Source organism: Impatiens glandulifera, chromosome 4, assembly GCF_907164915.1.
Source record: "Impatiens glandulifera chromosome 4, dImpGla2.1, whole genome shotgun sequence".
In the NCBI taxonomy this organism is placed as follows: Eukaryota; Viridiplantae; Streptophyta; class Magnoliopsida; order Ericales; family Balsaminaceae; genus Impatiens; species Impatiens glandulifera.
In genome coordinates, this window is record NC_061865.1 from 48,298,198 (window position 1) to 48,318,899 (window position 20,702).

General features: G+C 34.1%; 1 protein-coding gene across 1 annotated transcript; it reads right to left on the reverse strand.

Moving 5' to 3' along the window:
* Positions 1–11,137: 11,137 nt before the first annotated feature.
* On the reverse strand, positions 11,138–11,776 carry LOC124935291 (transcription factor PCL1-like). Its single transcript, XM_047475736.1, has one exon. The coding sequence runs from the start codon at positions 11,774–11,776 to the stop codon at positions 11,138–11,140; it is 639 nt and encodes a 212-aa protein (XP_047331692.1).
* Positions 11,777–20,702: the final 8,926 nt, after the last annotated feature.

The following is a 20,702-nucleotide window of genomic DNA, read 5'->3' on the forward strand; positions in this document are numbered from 1 at the left end:
AGGTTTATATCTTTTCAACTTAGTCTTTTCCCCATTAAAAAGTTTATATTTTAATGTTAATTATATTTTATTTTCTTTAGATTATGATTAAATAAGATTATTGTTTTTCTAATGTTAGTTGCTTATCCGTTGTTATCGGACCCTATGGAAGAACCTAATGGATCGAACTTTAACTTTCATGTGACTGAATCGTTTAGTTTTAAAAAGGTATAATCATTTTGTTTTTCCTTTATCATTATTTTTATTTTATTTTAACAATTGCGTAGGCAAGGGAGAGTTCGTTTGGACTTCATGCAATTTACAAGAAGGCCCAAAAGATTTTATCCAAGGAAGGTGGTGGAAGGGCCTAGATCTAACATGAGCTTGAAGAAGGAGCATGAAGACTTGATCATTTTTAATTAAAAATTCAAATGACGAAGTATTGCATAATTTATTAAAAGGATTTTAAATCCTATTAAATAATACTTGACATTATTGACATGTAAAGTGGAGAATGCTCAATTTTAAAACATTTTTACATGTTTAAATGTAAATTCTTTTTCAACGTGTAGGATAGTTAATTGGGCCTTGTGCCTTAGGATTTCCATTGTGATTTCCATATTTAAATACCACCCTAGTGCACTTGCAGACAACCTTCAGTTTTCCTAATCTCACGCCCCTAGGCTGCCATTTGAAAAACCTCCTAAGAAAATACTATTTCTTGTCAAATTTGTCACAAGTTTTGCTTAGAATTTGAGTTTTTATTTCACCTAAGTCAAGTAAGCAACCATCTTTTAAGTTTTTTGACTTTCCCTTTGCTTTTGCGTTTGTCTATTAAATAAAAGATGGTCTTTGCCATTTTTATATTATCTATATGATTGGATGTTTAAAATAGCTAGCTTAGGGTTGTAAGTTTTTGCATCTAATCAATGAAAAGATGTAAATATAATCAATCACTTAAATAAATAAACACAAATAACAAAAAAAACATAAAGTTAAAAACTAAAAAAAATCAAAATCAAAATAGAAAGCTTTTAAAAATCAAAGCTAATTTGACAATTTTTTTCCTAACCCCCTGAATCTATTTTTAACATGGGGAATTTAAAGCTTAAATGGTTTAAACAAATGTTAAAAGCTTTGAGCTTTGAAAACTCATTAGTTTAATGATGATTTAAGCATACTTGGCTAAAAATCTTCAAAATAACTAAAATCTAACCTAAAAAAATAAAATAAACCTACTTTGATTATTAGTTTAATTTTTTATTTTATGAATGTTAGATCTAAGATTTTTGTTTATATAAATGTGTATACATGTATTACTAGTGTGTCTGCAAAGTCTTGCAGAATTTGGGATCAATTTGGATCACCAAATAAATAGTTAGCTATGATTAAATTAAAAATTGGAAGAACAACAGGGTCTCTGCTGTAGTGGCACATAAGACCTTATAAACTAGCCTTGAATCGCGCTTGAGGAGCATTCGACCGAGAAATAGTCACCCTAGAACGCGCACGAATTCTAACTAACCGAGGAGCATTCCTGCACGCGAAGACCGACGTATTTCATGAGGCTTCCAGCGCTTCCAGATGCGGCCGCACACATGAACGAGAAAACTAGCCTGGCTCTGCGCCTGGACTAGTTCTCCTAACGCTTAGGACTGATAAATCAGACCCAACAAACACTACAAAATCTTCACTCGAGTGTTGCTGATGCGAGTTTCTATATGACCGAGTGATTGAAATCCTAGGTTAAGTTTTCTTGCACCTTAGAACGATATATATATTTAGGTTTTCTTGTTTTTCTGCATCCTTAGGTTAGCATCTTAGGGCTACATTTCTAGACCTGATGGAGACCCGATGCACACTTAAAGACCAAGAAAGTACACATGTTGTTGGTCATGCGTCTACACCTGATGCTAACCTAGGACCTAGAATTTTCACATATTGCTGGTCACGTTTCTGCACCCGATGTTAACCCAGGACCGAGAGAATGCACCTATTGTTGGTCACGTTTCAGCACCCGATACTAGCCTAGGACTGATGACCGATTTTCTTGCTATTGGGGACCAAGGACCGATACTGCTACACGATGCTCGACTGAGGATGCTGAATACAACTAAGAGGGGGACTAAGACCGAGGTTGGATCTTCTTTTCACCACCCGCGACAGAGATAGGTTCACACCTCGGCTAAAAAACAGGTTTTGCGACCGTGGAGGCTAACCACATTCCTTTGCTCTATTTTTCATATATACTTGTCTTGTGCTAGTTTTAGGCTTTCATTTGGGTTTTGTTGACTTTCATTTTATGTAAATTTGTGACTTATGTGATCCTAGGGTAGCAATAAAAAACGGCCAAAATTAATTAGTAAAGACCTTAGGGCTTTGTAGGTCACAACGTCTAAAAAACTCTTTTCCACACGTAACCAAACGCCAAACTCATTTATCTTAATTTCCTATTTTTTTTATAAGTTAGGTGGCGACTCTCTAGTTGTGAGTATAATTAAATTAAAAAAAAAGAGTTAAAGTAGGCCTATGACACACTTGCACATGTTGCTAGTCGTTTCTCTAACTTGATGTTCAAATCTCTTTTTTATTGAATGACTTTGGTCTTACCTTTTAATTAAACCCAGGTTAATTGTATTCTTAGATTTTATATTTTCTTTCTTTTTTATTTTTGGAAAATCAGGCTTACAACCATTTAAAAACAGTTCTTCAGTAATCCTAACATGCTCATCGTTCTCCTATTGTCAGCTTGGTAGGTCCCTCGGGAGATTTGGTGCAACGTAACAGATTTCTCATTTATGCATCTTTTATTTATTGGTCAATGTTCTTCATTTGATCATCGACCACTTTGAAGAAGACAAAGTGAATGCTAGACGCTCTATTAGCGATGAAGGAATTCCATCCACGATGGGAGGCCATGTTTCATTACTCCTGACCGCTAAAGAGAAATGAAAGGTCTGCAATAATGAAAAATTCAAGATCTACAATAATGTGAGAAATGGAATGTCTGCATTAATGAAGAAAATGGAAAATATGCAATAAATTTGATTAAATTATTAGATTAAGAGTTTTCAAATTGTATTACTTGAAGATCTCATATAAAATTTCCCCAACTTCTTGTGATTTTTTTGTACTTGGGCCAACAATTGGTATTAGAGCAAAAAGTGCATGTCTAAAATCATCAAGGTCGCAATAAACCAATAGCATATTCCACTATCCACAACTAACACACAAACGACACTTGGGTAATTCTTGTGCAGGCTATGATAGAGGACCAAGGAATGTGAGAGGCAGTTGAGCCAACAACAGGCATAGAGATTGATTCCGGACTCGATAAGAAGGCAAGGTCGCATCTTCTACAAGTACTTCAAGAGGATTTTCTCATGCAGGTGGGAAATAAGAAGACGACAAAGGAAGTGTGAGACTATCTCAAGACCAGGTTCGTTGGCGTAGACCGAATGAAGAATGCACGATTGCGGAAATTGAAGAGTGAGTTCGATACGATGTAGATGAACGACAGTGAGTCGCTCGATCGATATGCTATCCGACTCGCATCCATATCAGTTAGGTTCTCGAGCCATGTAGAAACACTCGATGATGTTGCGTTAGTAAAGTTGCTCTTCGACATTGTGCCAGAAAGGTTTATCGGTGTGGTAGCCGGCATCGAGCAGTTTTACGACCTCGAGATGTTAACATCCGAGAAAGAAGTTGGAAGGCTGAAAGCCTTTAAGGAGCGCACGTGCAAGAAAAGTACAAGCATTGGAGGAAGCGAAGGATAAGTGCTACTCACTCAGGAGAAGTGGAAGGCACGGTTTAAGAAGGTTGAGAAAGACTCGTTGGAAGTGTATTCCATAGATGGTGGGACATGTGGTCGAGGAGGTAGAATCCGAGGCACATGTAGAGGCTAAGGGAGAGGAGGTCGAGTAGCACCACCTCAGAAAGACAAAGAAGGTGGTTCGGATTGTCAAGGATCTCCACGCGACAAAAGTCACATTCGTTGTTTTAATTGCAATCAGATGTGACATTACTCAACACAATGTCGAGCAAAGAAGAACGAGGTAGAACACCTTATCCACACGAACAACGTCAAACCAACATTTATTGTGGTAATCTTGGAGGAGATACCGCCAATTAATATTGTCATGCTGAATGAAATGAAGCTGGATCTAGAAACCCAAGGAGCTAAGAACAACGAGAAATCATGAGATGTTTGGTTCTTGGACAACGACGCTAGAAATTGCCTGACTGATGATAAAGAGAAGTTATTTGAACTAGACTAGGCAATCGATGGGAAGGTGAAGTTCGTAGATAGTTCAACAGTACAAATTTATGGAAAATGTTCTATCATGTACGAATGCAAAAATGGCGATTAGTGGCTTCTCGAGGGAGTTTTTTACATTCCTTCTTTACAAAGTAATATGGTGAGTTGTGTGAAGAGGACAATCGAGGAGGTGAATTATTTTTGAGGGAGTTCGCAAAGTTGTGTGAAGAAGTAAGGATATAACGACAATTCACAACACCATACTCTCCTCAACAAAATGGTTTGGTGGAGAGGTGCAATCGAATAGTGATGGCCATGACTAGGTCATTATTCAAAAGCATGAAAGTCCCGAGCAAGTATTGAGGGGAGGTCGTTTGTCATGCAATCTATCTTCTCAACCGACTTCCAACCAAAGTTGTTTGAGACAAAACCCCATTTGAGATGTGAACTGGAATGAAGTTGCACTTAGTGCACCTTCGTGTGTTTGGGTGTACTGCGCACGCCAATGTGATAACTCCTCATCTGAAAAAGTTTGACGACAGAAGTCAATCATTTTGGTGTCGAAGAAGGAAACAAGGAACGCAGGTTGCTCGAACCACAAAATGGTAAGATCCATGTGATTCGTGATGTTGTGTTCGAAGAAAGTATTACATGGGATTGGAAAATGAAAAGAATTATTAGCCCTTCAAAGTTCACGAAGAGGTTAATCCCTTCAAATTCGAACAACCCCATTCGAGAGTGGATCGACACAAGGACAGTCTACTTCGGAAATGTTCCAACAGAATGTCTTGAATCCTCCACTACTCAAGCAAGTGGATATTGAAACAGACCAATGCGATGGTCTACCAACTTCATGATCAGGTGGACACATTGAGAGTGATGAAGGACCTATTCGATATAGGAATATGACCGATAGCTTAGAAGAAGCACCTCGAGTGACACTTGATTTTAAAGAGTTGATGTTAGCACAGACGTATGAGCCGTCTTGCTACAATGAAGCAGTTGGACAACCACAATGGGAAGAAGCATTGGCTAAAGAAATTGAAGCCATCGAGAAGAATGAGTCGTGGTCTCTCATCCCATTGCCTGTTGGACACAAGGTAATTGGACTCGAATGGGTATTTAAGCTCAAGAAAAATTCAGATAGTAAGGTGATCAATCATAAAGCTCGTTTAGTTGCAAAGGGATATGTTCAACGATAATGCATTGACTTCGAAGAAATCTTCACTCCAGTCGTTCGAATGGACACAATTCAAGTCATTCTTTCCTTGGCGGCTAATCATGGCTGAAAAATACATCATCTCGATGAAAAGTCATCTTTTCTCAATGGAGAACTTGAAGAGAAAGTATACGTGACTCAACTAGAGGGATTCAAAGTCACAAGGAAAGAAACTATGGTGCTTAAATTAAAAATTAATTATTGGCCTAATGCAAGCTCCTCGAGCGTGGAATTTAAAGTTGGACAAAACCTTGAAACAAATGGTCTTCATAAAGTGTACACAAGAGCAAATGGTGTATACAAAGGAAACACTAATACCCAAATTATTGTTGGTATTTACGTAGATTATCTCATTTTAACAGGTGAAGATCTGAAGGGTGTCGAATTGAACTCTTCAAGAATCAGATGATGGGGGAGTTCGAGATGAGTGATATTGGATTGCTTTCGTACTACCTTGGAATTGAGGTAGCTTATTTTGAAGGAGGTATCTCTATCATGCAGACAACATATGATAAAGGGGTTTTGAACTAGTTTGGAATGCTTGATTAGAATTCAACAGAGGCACTAATGGAGCATAGGGCTCAACTCCATAAGGATTCCGAAGGACAACCGATTGATGCAAGTGAATATCAAAGAGTTATTGGTTGTCTATGCTATCTCCTTCATACAAGGTCATATCTTTCTTATGATGTTGGTGTTACTAGTAGATTCATTGAGAGGCCAACTGAGATACATCACAAGGTAGTGAGCAATATCTTCGAGGAACTATACACTTATGTCTAGTGTTTCGAAAAGGAGATGGTGACGAGGAAATAATGGGATATTCTGACCGTGATCTCGCAAGTGACCTAAATGACCGAAAAAGTATGGGGGCATGGCCTTTTACATTAATGATAGTCTTGTTTCGTGGAACTCCCAGAAACAGAAACAAGTGGCCCTATCCACATGTGATGTAGAGTTCATGGCTGCAACAACGACAGCATGTCAAGCACTTTGGTTGAAATCATTGTTTTTCGAACTAAGTGGTTCAAATCCTAAAGTAGTGAAGCTCTACGTCGATAACAAGTCCATACTTACACTCATAAAAATCCAGTTTTTCACATTAATAGAAAACACATCGACAAGAAGTATCATTTCATTCGAGAGTGTGTTGAAGGAAGTCAAGTCAAAGTAGAGTTTGTTCGAATGGATGAACAGAAGGCCGTCATACTTACAAAGGCCTTGCCAACATCAAGACAAGTGATGATGCGACACATGCTCACCACGCCAAGAATAAGGGGATGATGTTTCATTACTTCTTGTCGCTGCAAAGAAATGAAAGATATGTAATAATGTGGAAAATATGCAATAATGTGAGAAATGAAAAGTCTGCATTAATGAGGGAAATGGAAAATCTGTAATAAGTTTGATTAAATTAGTAGGATAAGAGTTTTTCCTTATTCGTTTAAATAGTAAAAATTGAGAGAGTAATTCAGATTGTATTACTTGAAGATCTCATGTAAAATTTCCTAATGAGAGTTTTTTTTTACCTTGTACACCATGCCAGTTACATTTCCCGTCTGAGGGTCGTTAGCCTCTTTTTTGCCAGGGTTGACCAGGACAACGCCTGATTGACTCGCTCATGCACGTTGATAAACCTTGACCGCCCCTTGTCGGTCATTGTCGACGCGTTCTTATTCTGTCTGGCGCCAACCTTCACATGCCGCCCATAACGGTTTCCAACCGTCCTCCGACCACAAAATTTTAAATTTTATTATTTTCCGCCATATCCAAAAACACATTTTATTAATACTATTACTAGGCATATTATTCATATGAATAATTCATTTATTTTCTTTTCTTTTGCTATTTTATTATGTTTATTTTAAAATAGTACTCTAGAACTTACTTGATAAACAATGTTTCTAAATTAATGATTTATTTTAATCTTTTGTATTGAGTCTGTGTATAATTTATTTAAAAAATTAAATATTGATTCAAAATAATTTTAAAATTATAAATTAAGATATAAAAAATTAGTGTCCAAAAACTTACCATAAGATATTGAAAAGATTGGAAAGACTTACTTCCCATCCTATTAACTTTATTTTGATTTTCCAGCACAAATAAAGATGTGAAGAAATGAAAGGGTTATAAAAATTAAGTATATATATTTTTAATGTACTGCAAACAAGATGGTTCATATTTAATATAAAATAAGATTGATTAATGAGAGCCGTGAATTTTTGGCTTTCTTTGCACCTCTTCAATGTATATGAGAGCCGTGAATTTTTGGCTTTCTTTGCACCTCTTCAATATATATGAGATGTCTTTTAAATTTTGTAAATGTAAGTGATTCATATATAAATTTCTTACACGTGTCCTATATTTTATGACAACAACACAACACAACAAACTTAATAGGTGGCCTGATTGTATAATTTTCTTTTATTACATATATTTTTATTTATTAATAGGAGAAAATAATTTAAATTAAGAGGCTAGATATTTTTTAATTTAATATTTAATATACATTTTAATATAATTAAGATTTATAAATTATAAAATAATAATTATTTTAAATATATATGCATATAATATATTTGTGTTTTCAATAAAAATGTTAAATATATATAAATATATTAATTATTTTTAGGAGTATCAACAATTATATAAATATACATGTTAAATTGTATTTTCAATTTTCTGTTTAGAAAAAAAAAATGTAAAGAAATTGAAAAGTCATTTTTCATATCCCTTCTCGGTGGATTTTTTAAAATAGTACAGGGAGTCTTGTTTCTGTTTTCAACATTAATATTTGAGTTAAAGTTGCGTTTTATTCGGTTCGATAATCTATTTAGCTCGATTAAAATTGTCATCTAAAATTTTTGTAATCCGAATAATACTCTCAATCTTTAGTAGGTCGTCTACTACTCATACTCTTCAATAGTGTTGTTGACCATTTTTTGAGTCTGTATTCATCTATTTCTTTCTGCAAGTTACATCGTGGAGGGGCAAAAGACAACTATAAATATAAGACAACGAAGCAGCGCCAACAAAAAAAAAAAGAGTAAGAAAAAAAAGGAGAGAAGAAAAAAAAGTTGTTTGAGAGTTTTTTTCTTTTCATTTGTGTGTGAGGTTGTTTCAGAGATAAGAAGTTTCTTATCGGGTCAAAAAATTTCTAGTATTTTAGGAAGGACTTAAACTAACTGTAAGCCTTTACTCTCATTTTGTTTTATTTTAATTGAATCTATAAATTTCAATTTCCTATTTTTATTTGAGTTATTTCATTTACGATTTAATTTTTTTAAATTTAAATTATTAATTGAAATTTATTAATAATATGGGTTAAAAAAATTTCTTCTTTTGCTGAATTAAATTAATTTTATATTAAAAATATTTAAATTTAAAATTTAAGATTGAAAAAAAATTATTGTTGTTCTCGAAACTTTTGTTTAAGAATGATAACCCAAAAATCATACAAATTATCCATGTATGTTTCAGTTTTATTTAATTTTTAAATTTAAATGTCTTTAACCATTTTATAAAAACTCAAAAATAAAATCGTAGGTTAATTTATTAATAATTATAAAATTAATTTATGAATATAATAAATTTTAATTCACTTTATTTTCTTATTTCTTTTCTTAGTTTATTTATTTATTTATGAATAATTATATTATTATTATTATTCGTTATTATATTTAATAAGTATTACCTTTAGATTTAATATTAACATTTTAGATCGGATAAAAATTGACATCTAACCAGATAAAATAAGTGTAAAATGTTTTTTAAAAATATCAAAATTAAAATATTAGAAATAGAAACCGTTTTTCAACGGGCATGTGAGACATAGCGGTAAAGCTTTTTTTCACGTGTAACTAAGAACCGAATTTTTAAAAAATCTTTTTTTAAAGGCGTTATTGTTTTACCTAGCAATAATTTATTTTTCCTAATTTTATAAGAAAATTTAGGTGGTGACTTTTTAGGTTTTTAAACAATTTTTCGATTTGATTTAATTTTATTTTAAAATTTTCAAAAAGATATTTATATTTTATATTTATTTTTTAAAAGTTAAAAAAATCATTTTTATTTTTTTTGTTCGAGGGGTTATTTTTTAAATGCGTACAATACATAACTTCTTATTTTATGTAATCATAACTAATTTCCTATCAAACAAAATTTTTATTTTCTAGAAATTACTTTATTGAGCTTTTCATATTTTATATTATTTAAACTAATCAATTTTTAAAGTTATATTTTACATACTAATCCAATAATCTCATTGTATCCTATGAAAATATTCAATAATTACTCCAATATTCCTTGATTTTCCGTCTCTCCATCTTTACCTAATTAAGTTTGAAATATTTTTGGTACTTTTTTTACATACTTTTAAATCTAAATCTCACTAGCTAATTGAACACTAAATTCATTTAAGCTAAACTTCTTTTTATAAAAAATATTATAGTTTAAGTGGTCCAAAATTGTAGGAGGAAGATGAAAACCCTATAAAAATATGTTAAAGTAAATATATTTACTACATTTTTAAATTAAGTTTCTTTGGCCAAGAGAAAAAAAATCATATGTTGTGCAAAGGTAATGCAGGTTAGCAGGGTGGTCGAGTTTTAGTGTCTACAGTAGGATAAAGATCTCGATTTTTTTTTTTTAACTAGGTTTAGTTTAAAAAGTTTGATAAAAAAATATATATATGTATATATATATAGATTTTTTTTTTTTTTTTTTTTTTTTTTTTTGTGAGATTTGAATACATAACCAAATAAAAAATTTAAAGATTTTATCTTAAATCACTAAGTTACACTCTTTTATGTTTAAAAAATACAATAAATTTAACTAAATAACATATAATTTAAAATAAATTGGCTGCCTAACCCCAGTCTTGCTTGTTTTCCCAAGTCGGGACCTACATGAAAATTTGTACTTATCTACCTTGCATTATGAATTCATATTCAAAACTCCCCAAAGAAATGTGGAGATATTTTTAAGTATTTAATTCACATAAAAATAATATAATTAATCCATTAATTAAGGAGTTTATTACCGGGCATTAAATGGTTCCATTTTCACTACGATCAAAATTGGATATATTATGTTAGGAAGTTGTTTAAAGTTTGTTCGGTAGTGATAATTAATGATAAACCAGAAGATAAATCATGATAAATGGTTGAACTAGTCTATAATTAGAGAACAAGATGAATATTAGCTAGAAACATCTCTTAAAGGCGTTGACAAAAGATAGAAGTGATAACAAAAATATTAATAGTGGAGTATTCATATTGATGTGAAAAAATTCTTGCTCTAAAGTTACTGATCATATATATTTTCATTCTTTTGAAAAATTTACGCAACATAATTAACGTTTTTATTTCACTAATAAGAGCATGATGTTAGGGCAAGTTGAACAATATGAAAAGAAAAAACAATTCAGAAAATGTGAACTTGTGATACTATAAAAAATAAATTGATTCTGCAAACTTAACAATTACATAACATTTATTTATAGCATAGATAATGCAAACTTAACTAATAACCTGTCTTAATGTGATATTACAGTATTGATATTATTCAAACCATTTATAAGTATAGGATATGATTCTTATGCATTCAAATATGTCCATGACCATGTCCTAAGCCTAACCTAGTCATTGACATCATTTGCTGTGGATTTGTAACATTCATTTTGGCTTGCCACTTGACTCTTGTTGCACTACAGCAAACAAATGATCTAAAGTAGAAGACCCGTCGATGGATAACCCTTTCATCTTGTTGGAAAGTCCATCCATCTTTATCATATACAATCTATACTTTTGAAGATGACTCGAGACATTCTTGTGAGTTAAACTTTTAACATTCATTAACTTCATAATAGTCTTTGGAACTGCGTCTTTTATACCTAAATGAGCCACCGCATCTACGAAACTCCTGTGAAGCTCTGAGGTCCAAACTAGTCGCGATCGGACAATGATACTCCGCAGCTTCCTCCGCTTCCTCGCCTCCGAACCATTCTCCCTTGGAAAATCCACGTCGTCTCTTCCCACGATTACGCAATTTTTTGTCCTTTGATCCTCGAGAAGCATGAAATCGAAATTATTCGACAAAGTCATCTGTTGTGACTGTGAAGGGAGACTCACCAAGGTATCTTGAGAAGCTTGATTGGTGCAGGGCTCTGAGACTATGCCAAAAGCCGACGCAAGCTCTGGAGAAATCAAGCACTGAGATAAAGGTATTAGCTCCTTGGGAGTGGGAAGACCTACTTCCCATTCCATCTTCACTCGATCCTCATCTCCAGTTCCATCGCCTCCGTTATATTCCATCACTTCGTTTTCAACTTTAGATCAAAGAATATGAGAAAATGAGGATTGTGGATTGAAACTGTACATGAAATAGGGCTATTTTCTTAGAGGAGAAGATAAAGAAACATATTATTTTAATGACTCACATAATAATGAAGAAAAATACAATTTACTAAAGGACCGCTTCTGACAAGCAATAAAATATCATTGCTGAATTAGAACAGCCTAAGAGCTCTTTTGAATAAAAAAGAGTATTAATGAGTTTTGGCGGGGATTTATTATTCTAAAACATTTATCAATAATATTATTATTAATTAAAATATTCTTACATTATTTTTATTAAATTTTAATTTTAAAAATTATCATAAAAATTCTCAAATAAACTATTCTTTTATTATTTATAAAAATACAATAAAAATCTTTAAAAGCACGAAATAAAACAAGCTCTTATATGTTTGTCCTTGCCCTATAATGGAATAGTCTAGTAAGTTGAACAAGACAAAAAAAACATGATAATGTGGCATATATAATTTATATATATATACATTAAATTTTAATTCATACTTAATATTATCAAAAATTTTGGTATAAAAAAATTAATACATTTACCTTAAATTAATTTTGGTGTACAGTATTAATATTATATCTTTCATATCGAAAAAAAATATCAACTTAAATAAAAAATCAACTTAATATAGTTTATACATAAACGTTACACAAAACTAAAAACTAAAAATTAAAAATTAAAAATATTTATCATAATATAAAATATTATTTTTATAAATTAATAAAATAATTAAGGTTATATAATAATTATTATTATTATAATAATAATAAATATGAGTTAATTTAGACATAATTAATAAAAAAAAAACTCACTCTTTTTAATTTATTCATTTTCCTTGAATAATTTAAGTTCATCATTTGTATGATATTTTTATAAGTTGAGTTATCTTCTTTTAGTCAATCATTTGTGCACACAAATTTTTTCACAATTTTAAGACTCAAATTATATTAAAATGATCAATTATTTTTTTACATAAGTTAAAAGCAGACTCATTAACAACCGTTTTAGGATAAGATTGTAAAAATATTTTTAAAAATAATTATAAAGATTGGCTATCTAGTTTCATTTTCTTTCCATCACTCCAAAAGATTGAAAATTTGGTTGAATCTTTTTTCAAAAATTATCGACAAGTTAGAGATGACATATATTGAATAATATGACAGTATAATTATATTTTGATTTGATTTTCAAAAATTATATTTCTGTATTTTAATTAATATTAAATATATTTAGTTACTTATAAGTATTATAAATATTTTTTAATTTATAAATATTATTTTGGTATTTCAGTATATCTTGATATACCAAAATTTTGAAAATTGCATACCTTTACCGTACAAAATATTACGGTATCGGTACCATACTTTACATTTTTTCGGTATACCTTAAAAATCGATATTTTCGATATATTACGGTATAGTACTTACGATATAGCACCCTAACTGAGAGACTCCGACACTCAGACCAAGGGCTCCCGAGCCCAGACCGAGGTCTTCGGACCCAACCCTTAAAATCGGACCCAAGCCTTAGGACTTCGACCTAAGGTTTGTTTGGTTCCATTTTAAAAATCCAATTTTTTTTTTAATTTTGGGACTTCAATCATTTTCTAAAAATCTCAAAAAATTAAAAAATGTATTTTAATAATTTTGTTATGTTTCGACAAAAATATTTTGACAAGGGCTTTCTTGGTGTTTATTTCCAAACTCTAATGCCTTTAATATTTCTACGCCTGGTTAAATGGTTAAGTGTGTTTTGCGGGGTATGTGCTTAACCCGCGGGGATTAGTCGCACTCCATAGGAGCAGCGGAATTCAGCATTCTAAAAAAACATTTGTTTTAGGAGTTGATTGATTTGAACGTGATCGTCAAACCGTAAATAGCTAAGAATCCACTACTGGATCAGAAAGTCAACATACTCACTACTCACGAAGCATCATTTGACTCTAATGTGTTACTGGACCTGATACAAGACACCAATCCAGAGATTAATATGATCTATCCCTGACCCAAAAAGAAGCCAAAAGCCCGCTTAGACGAAACTTATGAATGGTGGACATCGAAGACCACCGCCCACATCTATGCTCAAATAGATATCGCGACAACACGTTGTGGAACAAACTTTTAGCCTAGTTTCATGAAAACCAGCTTCATATAGGAACTAGAAGGGAAAATGAGACCAAATCTTTCAACCCAGGAGATAGTCTCCTTCATCAACTAAAAAGAACAAATGCTAACATTTTCATCTAGGAAATGCTGATGTACTTTATCAAGCACTAGAAAGAAGTCCTATTTGCCTGTTTCAGACTATGTCTAATTTAGCATAGTTTTAATGCACTTGCACAAAAACAATTAGACGACTTAGTTACATTCTTAATCAAAGTTTTACTAATACATCATTAAAATAACGTTAGTCAAACTAATTTGACCCAACAATTTTCCCCTTTATGATGATGTTAAAACTTTGCAAAATTAATAAGATAAGATAATCACCCATCAAATTAAAATAAGAATAACAATAGTTCAATAACTCCAAGCGTAAGTTGCAAAAAACAAGTTTCAAAAACTAAGTTCCAAAAACCAACAAAAGATATTTAAAGAAAAGAGATTATTGTCCTTCCCTTTTCACATTTTGATCAGCAAACCCTTCACCAGTCAGGAGATTTTGAAAGCGAGGGACGAGAGCACGGCCACCACTAGGAGCACGACCACCTTCCACCACCTCGGTCACCACCGCGACCTCCACCTCTTTTGACCGGTCTGCATCTTTCTTCACTAGCAGCTTTTCTTTTTGATCTGGTACCTCTCGAAGCACCTCCCCTTGAGCTACTGCCTCTTGAACTTTCTTCCCCCTTTTTAACATTATCAGCGGCAATAAGGGCTTTTTCTTTCTCAGCGACAACTTCAACATCTTCATGGCTTGAATCGATCTTGCAAAAGAGTGAGCTTGTTCCATACGTTCAACACCGGCTCTATTCATAGACTTGGTCATCTCAACCATTTGACCTTGAACAAGATTCATTCCATTCATAATTTCTTGATGAAGCGTCAAGTTAAATTCTCTTTCTTCCTCAAACTTATTCGACTGTCTTTTGAAGAAGTTCTTTTCAAATTTTGAATAGGTAGAGTTGACCATGTGGACTTCGTAAGTATTTCTCTTCATTGTCTTCTCCAATTCTTTTTGAGTTGCAAGAAAAGAAGAAAATTCTTTCTTGTTTGAGTTATATCCCTTCTCGAGACTTGACATTCTAGACTGAATGTCCAGCATATTCTTTTGAAGAGTCTAGAATGTCCAGCATATTCTTTTGAAGAGAACTCATCATCTCTACCATAGAGTTTAGGAACTTTACACCTCCAAGGGAGGTTTCTTCAGTAGATGAAACTTCTGGAGAGTTGGCTGGAGCAGTTCGAATGAGACTCACATGAGTATGAACCTGCATAGAACATTCTGGTTCTTCTGCTTCAGATGCATCCCCAGACTTCTCTTGATCTATAAGAATGTCTTCACAAACCTTAAGAATCTGTTCTGAAGTTTCTCCGGGATGAAGGGGTAGCTCAGCAACTTTATCAATGATGTCCACCAGGGTCCTAAGATGAGGAGATCGAGGAATTGGTGAGCAGGGAACGAAGCATTGTGATAACGGTAATCCTTCTGACGAATTGTCATTGTTAGCTTGTTCCTCCTCAACTGAAGGAGTCTTATCAGATTCGTCTTCTTTCGAGGGTTCCCCCTCAGTTGGTGCTTCAATAAGTTGATCAACCTCAACCTCTTTTACTGGAGATTTCTCTACTTCTAAAACAGGGGTTTCCAGCACATCTGATTCCTGTTGGCGAACAGGCGATTGAATAATTTCATCAATATTTTTCTCTTCTTCCATGATTGGATCAGGTTGAATGGGATCCTGAGTCTGATCGATAAGAGGTTGGGCCAACAAGCGTTTCTCTTCAACAGATAAATTCCCCAACTCAATTAGATGAGTAGTAGCTTGCTCTTCTTCCTGTGATATCACGTTATCATCTTCAGAGAATTGCATCGGCTCGTCGTCACTAGATGGATTATAAAACGAATTTAACCCTGAAGACCCGGCGTTATAAACAAATCTGAAAATAGTTGAGCTATAGCTGCTCATAATTTGGCCAAGTCTCTTTAAGACACTCTCTTCTGCAGCAGCATTTCTTTCCATCATATTGAAATTTGCTTTTCTTGCCTCAAACAGAGGAAAGAGAGCTTGACCTCTGATGTTAGCTTCCACCAGATCTTTCCTCTTGAGGGTTTCATGGACCTCAGTGGTTTTAACCCATTTCAGGACTCATTTCTCCACATTAACCAGCTTCCTCCATTTTCTCCTAACACCTTTGTCTTTAATAACTTGATCATACTTGTTGACTACTCTGTTCATCACCCAAGTGTCGAAGATATTAATTTTTGCAGCTGCTTTTGCATTAGCTTGATCCAACATTAGATTAATAATGCAGTTGGCTTCTGAAACTTCTTCATTTGAATCCGTGAAAATAGCTTTACCTTTTCCAATAACGTCAACTGGTTTAGGAATTGGTCTTTATTCTCCGATGGTTATGCCAGCAGCGCTCCTGGTGGCTCTCAAAATTTCGTGTGGTGTTAAGGGCTTGGAAAAATGCCCCATGTTGAGACCTTAGACATGACTCCTTTTCCTGTGACATCGGACTTTTCTTGAGCAGTCTTAAAAACAGGCGGTTCGACAGTTGGCAAAATGGGAGCCTGTTCGGTCAATACTGCAGTAATAGGGGTTGGAACAACATCCTGCTCTATTTCAGTAATATTAGTAGCTACAATGGCTACGATTTCTTTTGGAGGGACAGGTGATGGAATCCTGTCAATAAATTCAATGTTTGGACTAACTAGCTCAACAGTTAGCCCGACAGCTTGTTTCAACACATGAACAACACTAGATACACCTTGTTCCAACGCAGGAACACTAAAGACTTCGGCAAGAGAAGGAGAGGAAATTACATTGGAAGATTCCTTGGATAACTTAGACGCTCTAAACGCCTTTAACTGATTGCCTTTTGAGACGGATGACTTTGTCGGCTTTTTTAACTGACTAGCGGATGGAGAAAGCGAAGACATAGGGATGGCTACAAAGGAAGGAGGACCTTGTTTTGCTCTGAAGTCAACCACTCGAAGAGATCTTTTGGCTATTAGAACTAGCCTCCGATTCAATGACAATTCTGTCTTTTTTAGCCCCCGTAGAGATATTAGAGGTTGTTGGTTGCTTGGACCGAGTGACAGATTTACCAACAGTCTGTTGGCTAGACGAGCCGGAGAAAGACTCCTTTGAGTTCTTTATTCTTGTGAGAGTGTTGGCAACATTGAAAGAGGTAAAAACATGACTAGAGTTGATAACCTCACCTTCTCCCATATGAACTCCCAAATGTTGAAGAAATCGGCTGAGTTGGGCAGCGAATCCCACACTCTCATTGTTCTTAGACTGAATCGACTCACACAGATTAACAAAGAGTGTAGAAGCCCAGTTGACTTGAATGCCCTTTGAGATAGTCGTCATATAGTCGAAGCGATCCTGACTATACAGATGGAATGAACCTGCTCTTCCTTGAAGAGCCTTCGCTATTATGTTGTTCAAAATAATGAAATGCGGCTTCAAAACCTTCTTAATCCCATTCAGCTTGATTTCCGAACCGTCGATCGAGAAAACAGTCTTCATCTCCGTGATGGTTTGCGCTGGAAGATGAAGATTAAAAGTCTGGCCCTCCAATGGAAGTTCAAAGAACTCCGCATAAGCCGCTTCATCAAAAGAAATAATCGTCTCGTTCACAGTCGCCGAAATGGAATCACCAACCAAGGTCGCCGACTTAAAGAACTCCCAAACTTCCTTTTCGTGGAATATAAACGGACCGCCGAGATATTTTTTGAGGCCGGAATACTCCAAGGATCGGAACATATCAACCACGTCCTATTGATCGAAAGAATACAACGAGGCGAAATCTACCCGTAGAGTGTTGTGACCAAGGGTAATCTTCTTGTTAGCCATTAGAGAAAAGATGGAGAAGATGAACAAGATTCTTAAGAGAGAAGCTAGAGAAATCTAGGGTTCTTAAGAAATTTGTGAGCGTAAAACTTTCAATCGCATGCAATATGTCCTTAAATAGACTTCGAAAGGTCACATGACTTCAACCGTCACTTTGCACAAAAGTAGGTCCCACTAATTAATGTTAGACGTCTTTTCCCAAAGATAGTCATCATTAGTTTAAGGATATATCAGTCATTCTCTTTTAACTTGAAAGACATGCGTCTTCATGTTATTTTAAAGTGACTGTTTTAATGTTTGAGCGGGAAAATTGGATGACACCGCATAGAGGAAAACTGTCCTTGATATGTTTTTGAAAATGAAGCGTCTAATAGCACACGTAGTTAGACGTTTCTCTTACTTCTACAATCTATAAGGATTAAGCGTCTATTAGTCGCATGAGTCTATTAGATGTAGGTGTCTAATTACTTGTCTTATAGATGTCTAAACGTCTATTAGACGTCGACGTCTAATTATGCATAAACAACACGTATTAGACGTGTGTTTGGTTAGACATGTGTTTGGTTAGACGTGAGCGTTCAATTGTTATTGTCTTATAAACGTCTAAATGTCTATTAGACGTCAACGTATAACCGCGCAGGTTATCAACCAAGATAATTTAACTTAGAGACATATAGTGTGTAAGTAAGAATACGTTTAAGTACTTGCTTCTCCTTTTAGACGACCTCGTCTAATAGACCGATTAAGGCTTTAGTCTTCGTGCATCTTTATTTATACAATAAATTTTCCTCTCAATTTATGCATGTACAAAAAGAATAAATGAATGTTTTGAGCTCCTTATGACCAAAAAAATATTTTAAGGCAGAAAACATTTAGTCCTTAGAAGTGGCGAGTGCCACTGTTGATCTTTTAGAACATGTCCTCAGAAGAGTATGCTCCAAGCTTCCTTTCTGCAGCTTTCCTATATCACCTACATAAAAAAATATTTACATTTTTGTTACCCACATTCACTTGGGTCATCGATCAATCAGTCCCTTGGGTATCCATATTTGAGTTATCTTTATGGATCTCCCATTTTGTGTTGTAATTAATGCGTATGATTTAGACTTAGCAGACGTCTTTCTTCCAGCCATTGATCCCTTAGCTTTAGAGGATGATTTTCTTTTAAAACTCCTTGACTTTGAGTCAGGTTTTAGATTGTCAGACTTGCTGGCTGCTTCTAACTTAATTTTCAGTCAGCTAACAGTTGGTGGAACATAAGTTATTTCATCCTTCAAAGATAACTTCTAATGGATTGAATCAGTTTCAGTGTTAGTTAAACCTCCTTTGACAAAACTTGTTGATTTAAGCTTATCAGTTATTGAGTTTAACTTCTTACGGGCACTTCCAAAAAAAGAATTTTATATTTTTATGTCAAAGGGAAAGCCAATACTGTCTATATTTTTGTTTCACAAAGCTCTCCTCTAACGAACTCAAATTTCTAAACATGCTTAAGGCAGTCTTCTTCTATTCTTGAAGTTGAATCAAGTCATTTATTCTAAGTTAACGGTTTTAAACATCTTTCAGTTTGGATTATGAAGCCATCACCCTTTTTGAGATGTTGCTGAATTTTTTCTTGTCACCCTTTTGGAGTTAAATCTTGAGAAGCCTCAACTTTTCTGAAACCCGGAACATGTTTGATCCATCAACTTGCTTAGACCACACTTCATTCAAGATTGTCTTGAAAATATCATTTTCCATCCAAAAGTTGAAAATTTTGAATGGGCGTTTAGTTGTTTTATATTTTCCCTAAACAACTTGATTGGGCAAAGATATGAAATTCCTGGATTTAATACATGTATATGACTTCTTGGAAACTGTATTGCCCATTCCTCATTAATAAGTCCTCTATCAATTCTACTTTTTCTCACTTTTTCATCTACTCTTGATGAAGACCGAGTATAGAGGTTTCCAGAGTTGATAGGCTCAATGCAGCTGATGTCCCTAATACAATCGTTGAAATCAATCATATCATGTGTGACGTCTAATTCTTCAATCACTTCTGATTCTTGTGACATTGAAGTCACCAAGAATTTTCCACGACTAATCACTGTCTACCCAACCCCTTAAACATTCCCATAACGTTCTTCTAACCGAGCTTGAGTTGCTTCCATTAACAATAGTCGGTTGAAAATAATTTCCAACAACTTTACATTTGATCTCAATTATGATAACATGATCGTTTGAATGCATCAACTTAACTTCGGCAGCCTTGTTGTCCCAAGAAACCCATATTCCACCCGTTCTTGAGTTAGAATTATGTATTACATCCTAGATGCTATCAACACAAAGCGCACAAATTTTCTTTACATTTCTGGATTTGACTTTAGTTTCCAAAATTCCAATGATGGTCACCATGTAGTTTTCAATGATTCTATTGACCTCCTTGCATTTAAAAGTTTTACTCCTACTCTTTGGCTTGGACCTGAATTCCAGTTTCATTCTTTTCCTACATTTCCTTATTCCTTCAAAATTATGCATCCCAACTGTTTTCCAAATGAATTTCTTCCCCATTAGCTTTCATATCTTCATGAACACTATCCTCACCATCTGAATATACATATGCATCACTATCCTCGTTGTCTTCTTTGGAAATAGATTGATTAGTATCCCAAGATGATGACAATGAAATTGGGTCGCTACAAGCATCTCCATTATCATAATTTTCATTAGCTAGAACCTCAATATTACCAATGGACAAGCTTTGGATTCCAGCCTGAATCTGTCTACTTCCAGCAACTTTACCAACCTAAGTCTGTAATTTATCAGCAACCTCATCAAGAGTTCCCAAGACCATTACAATCTCAATTTGACCATTA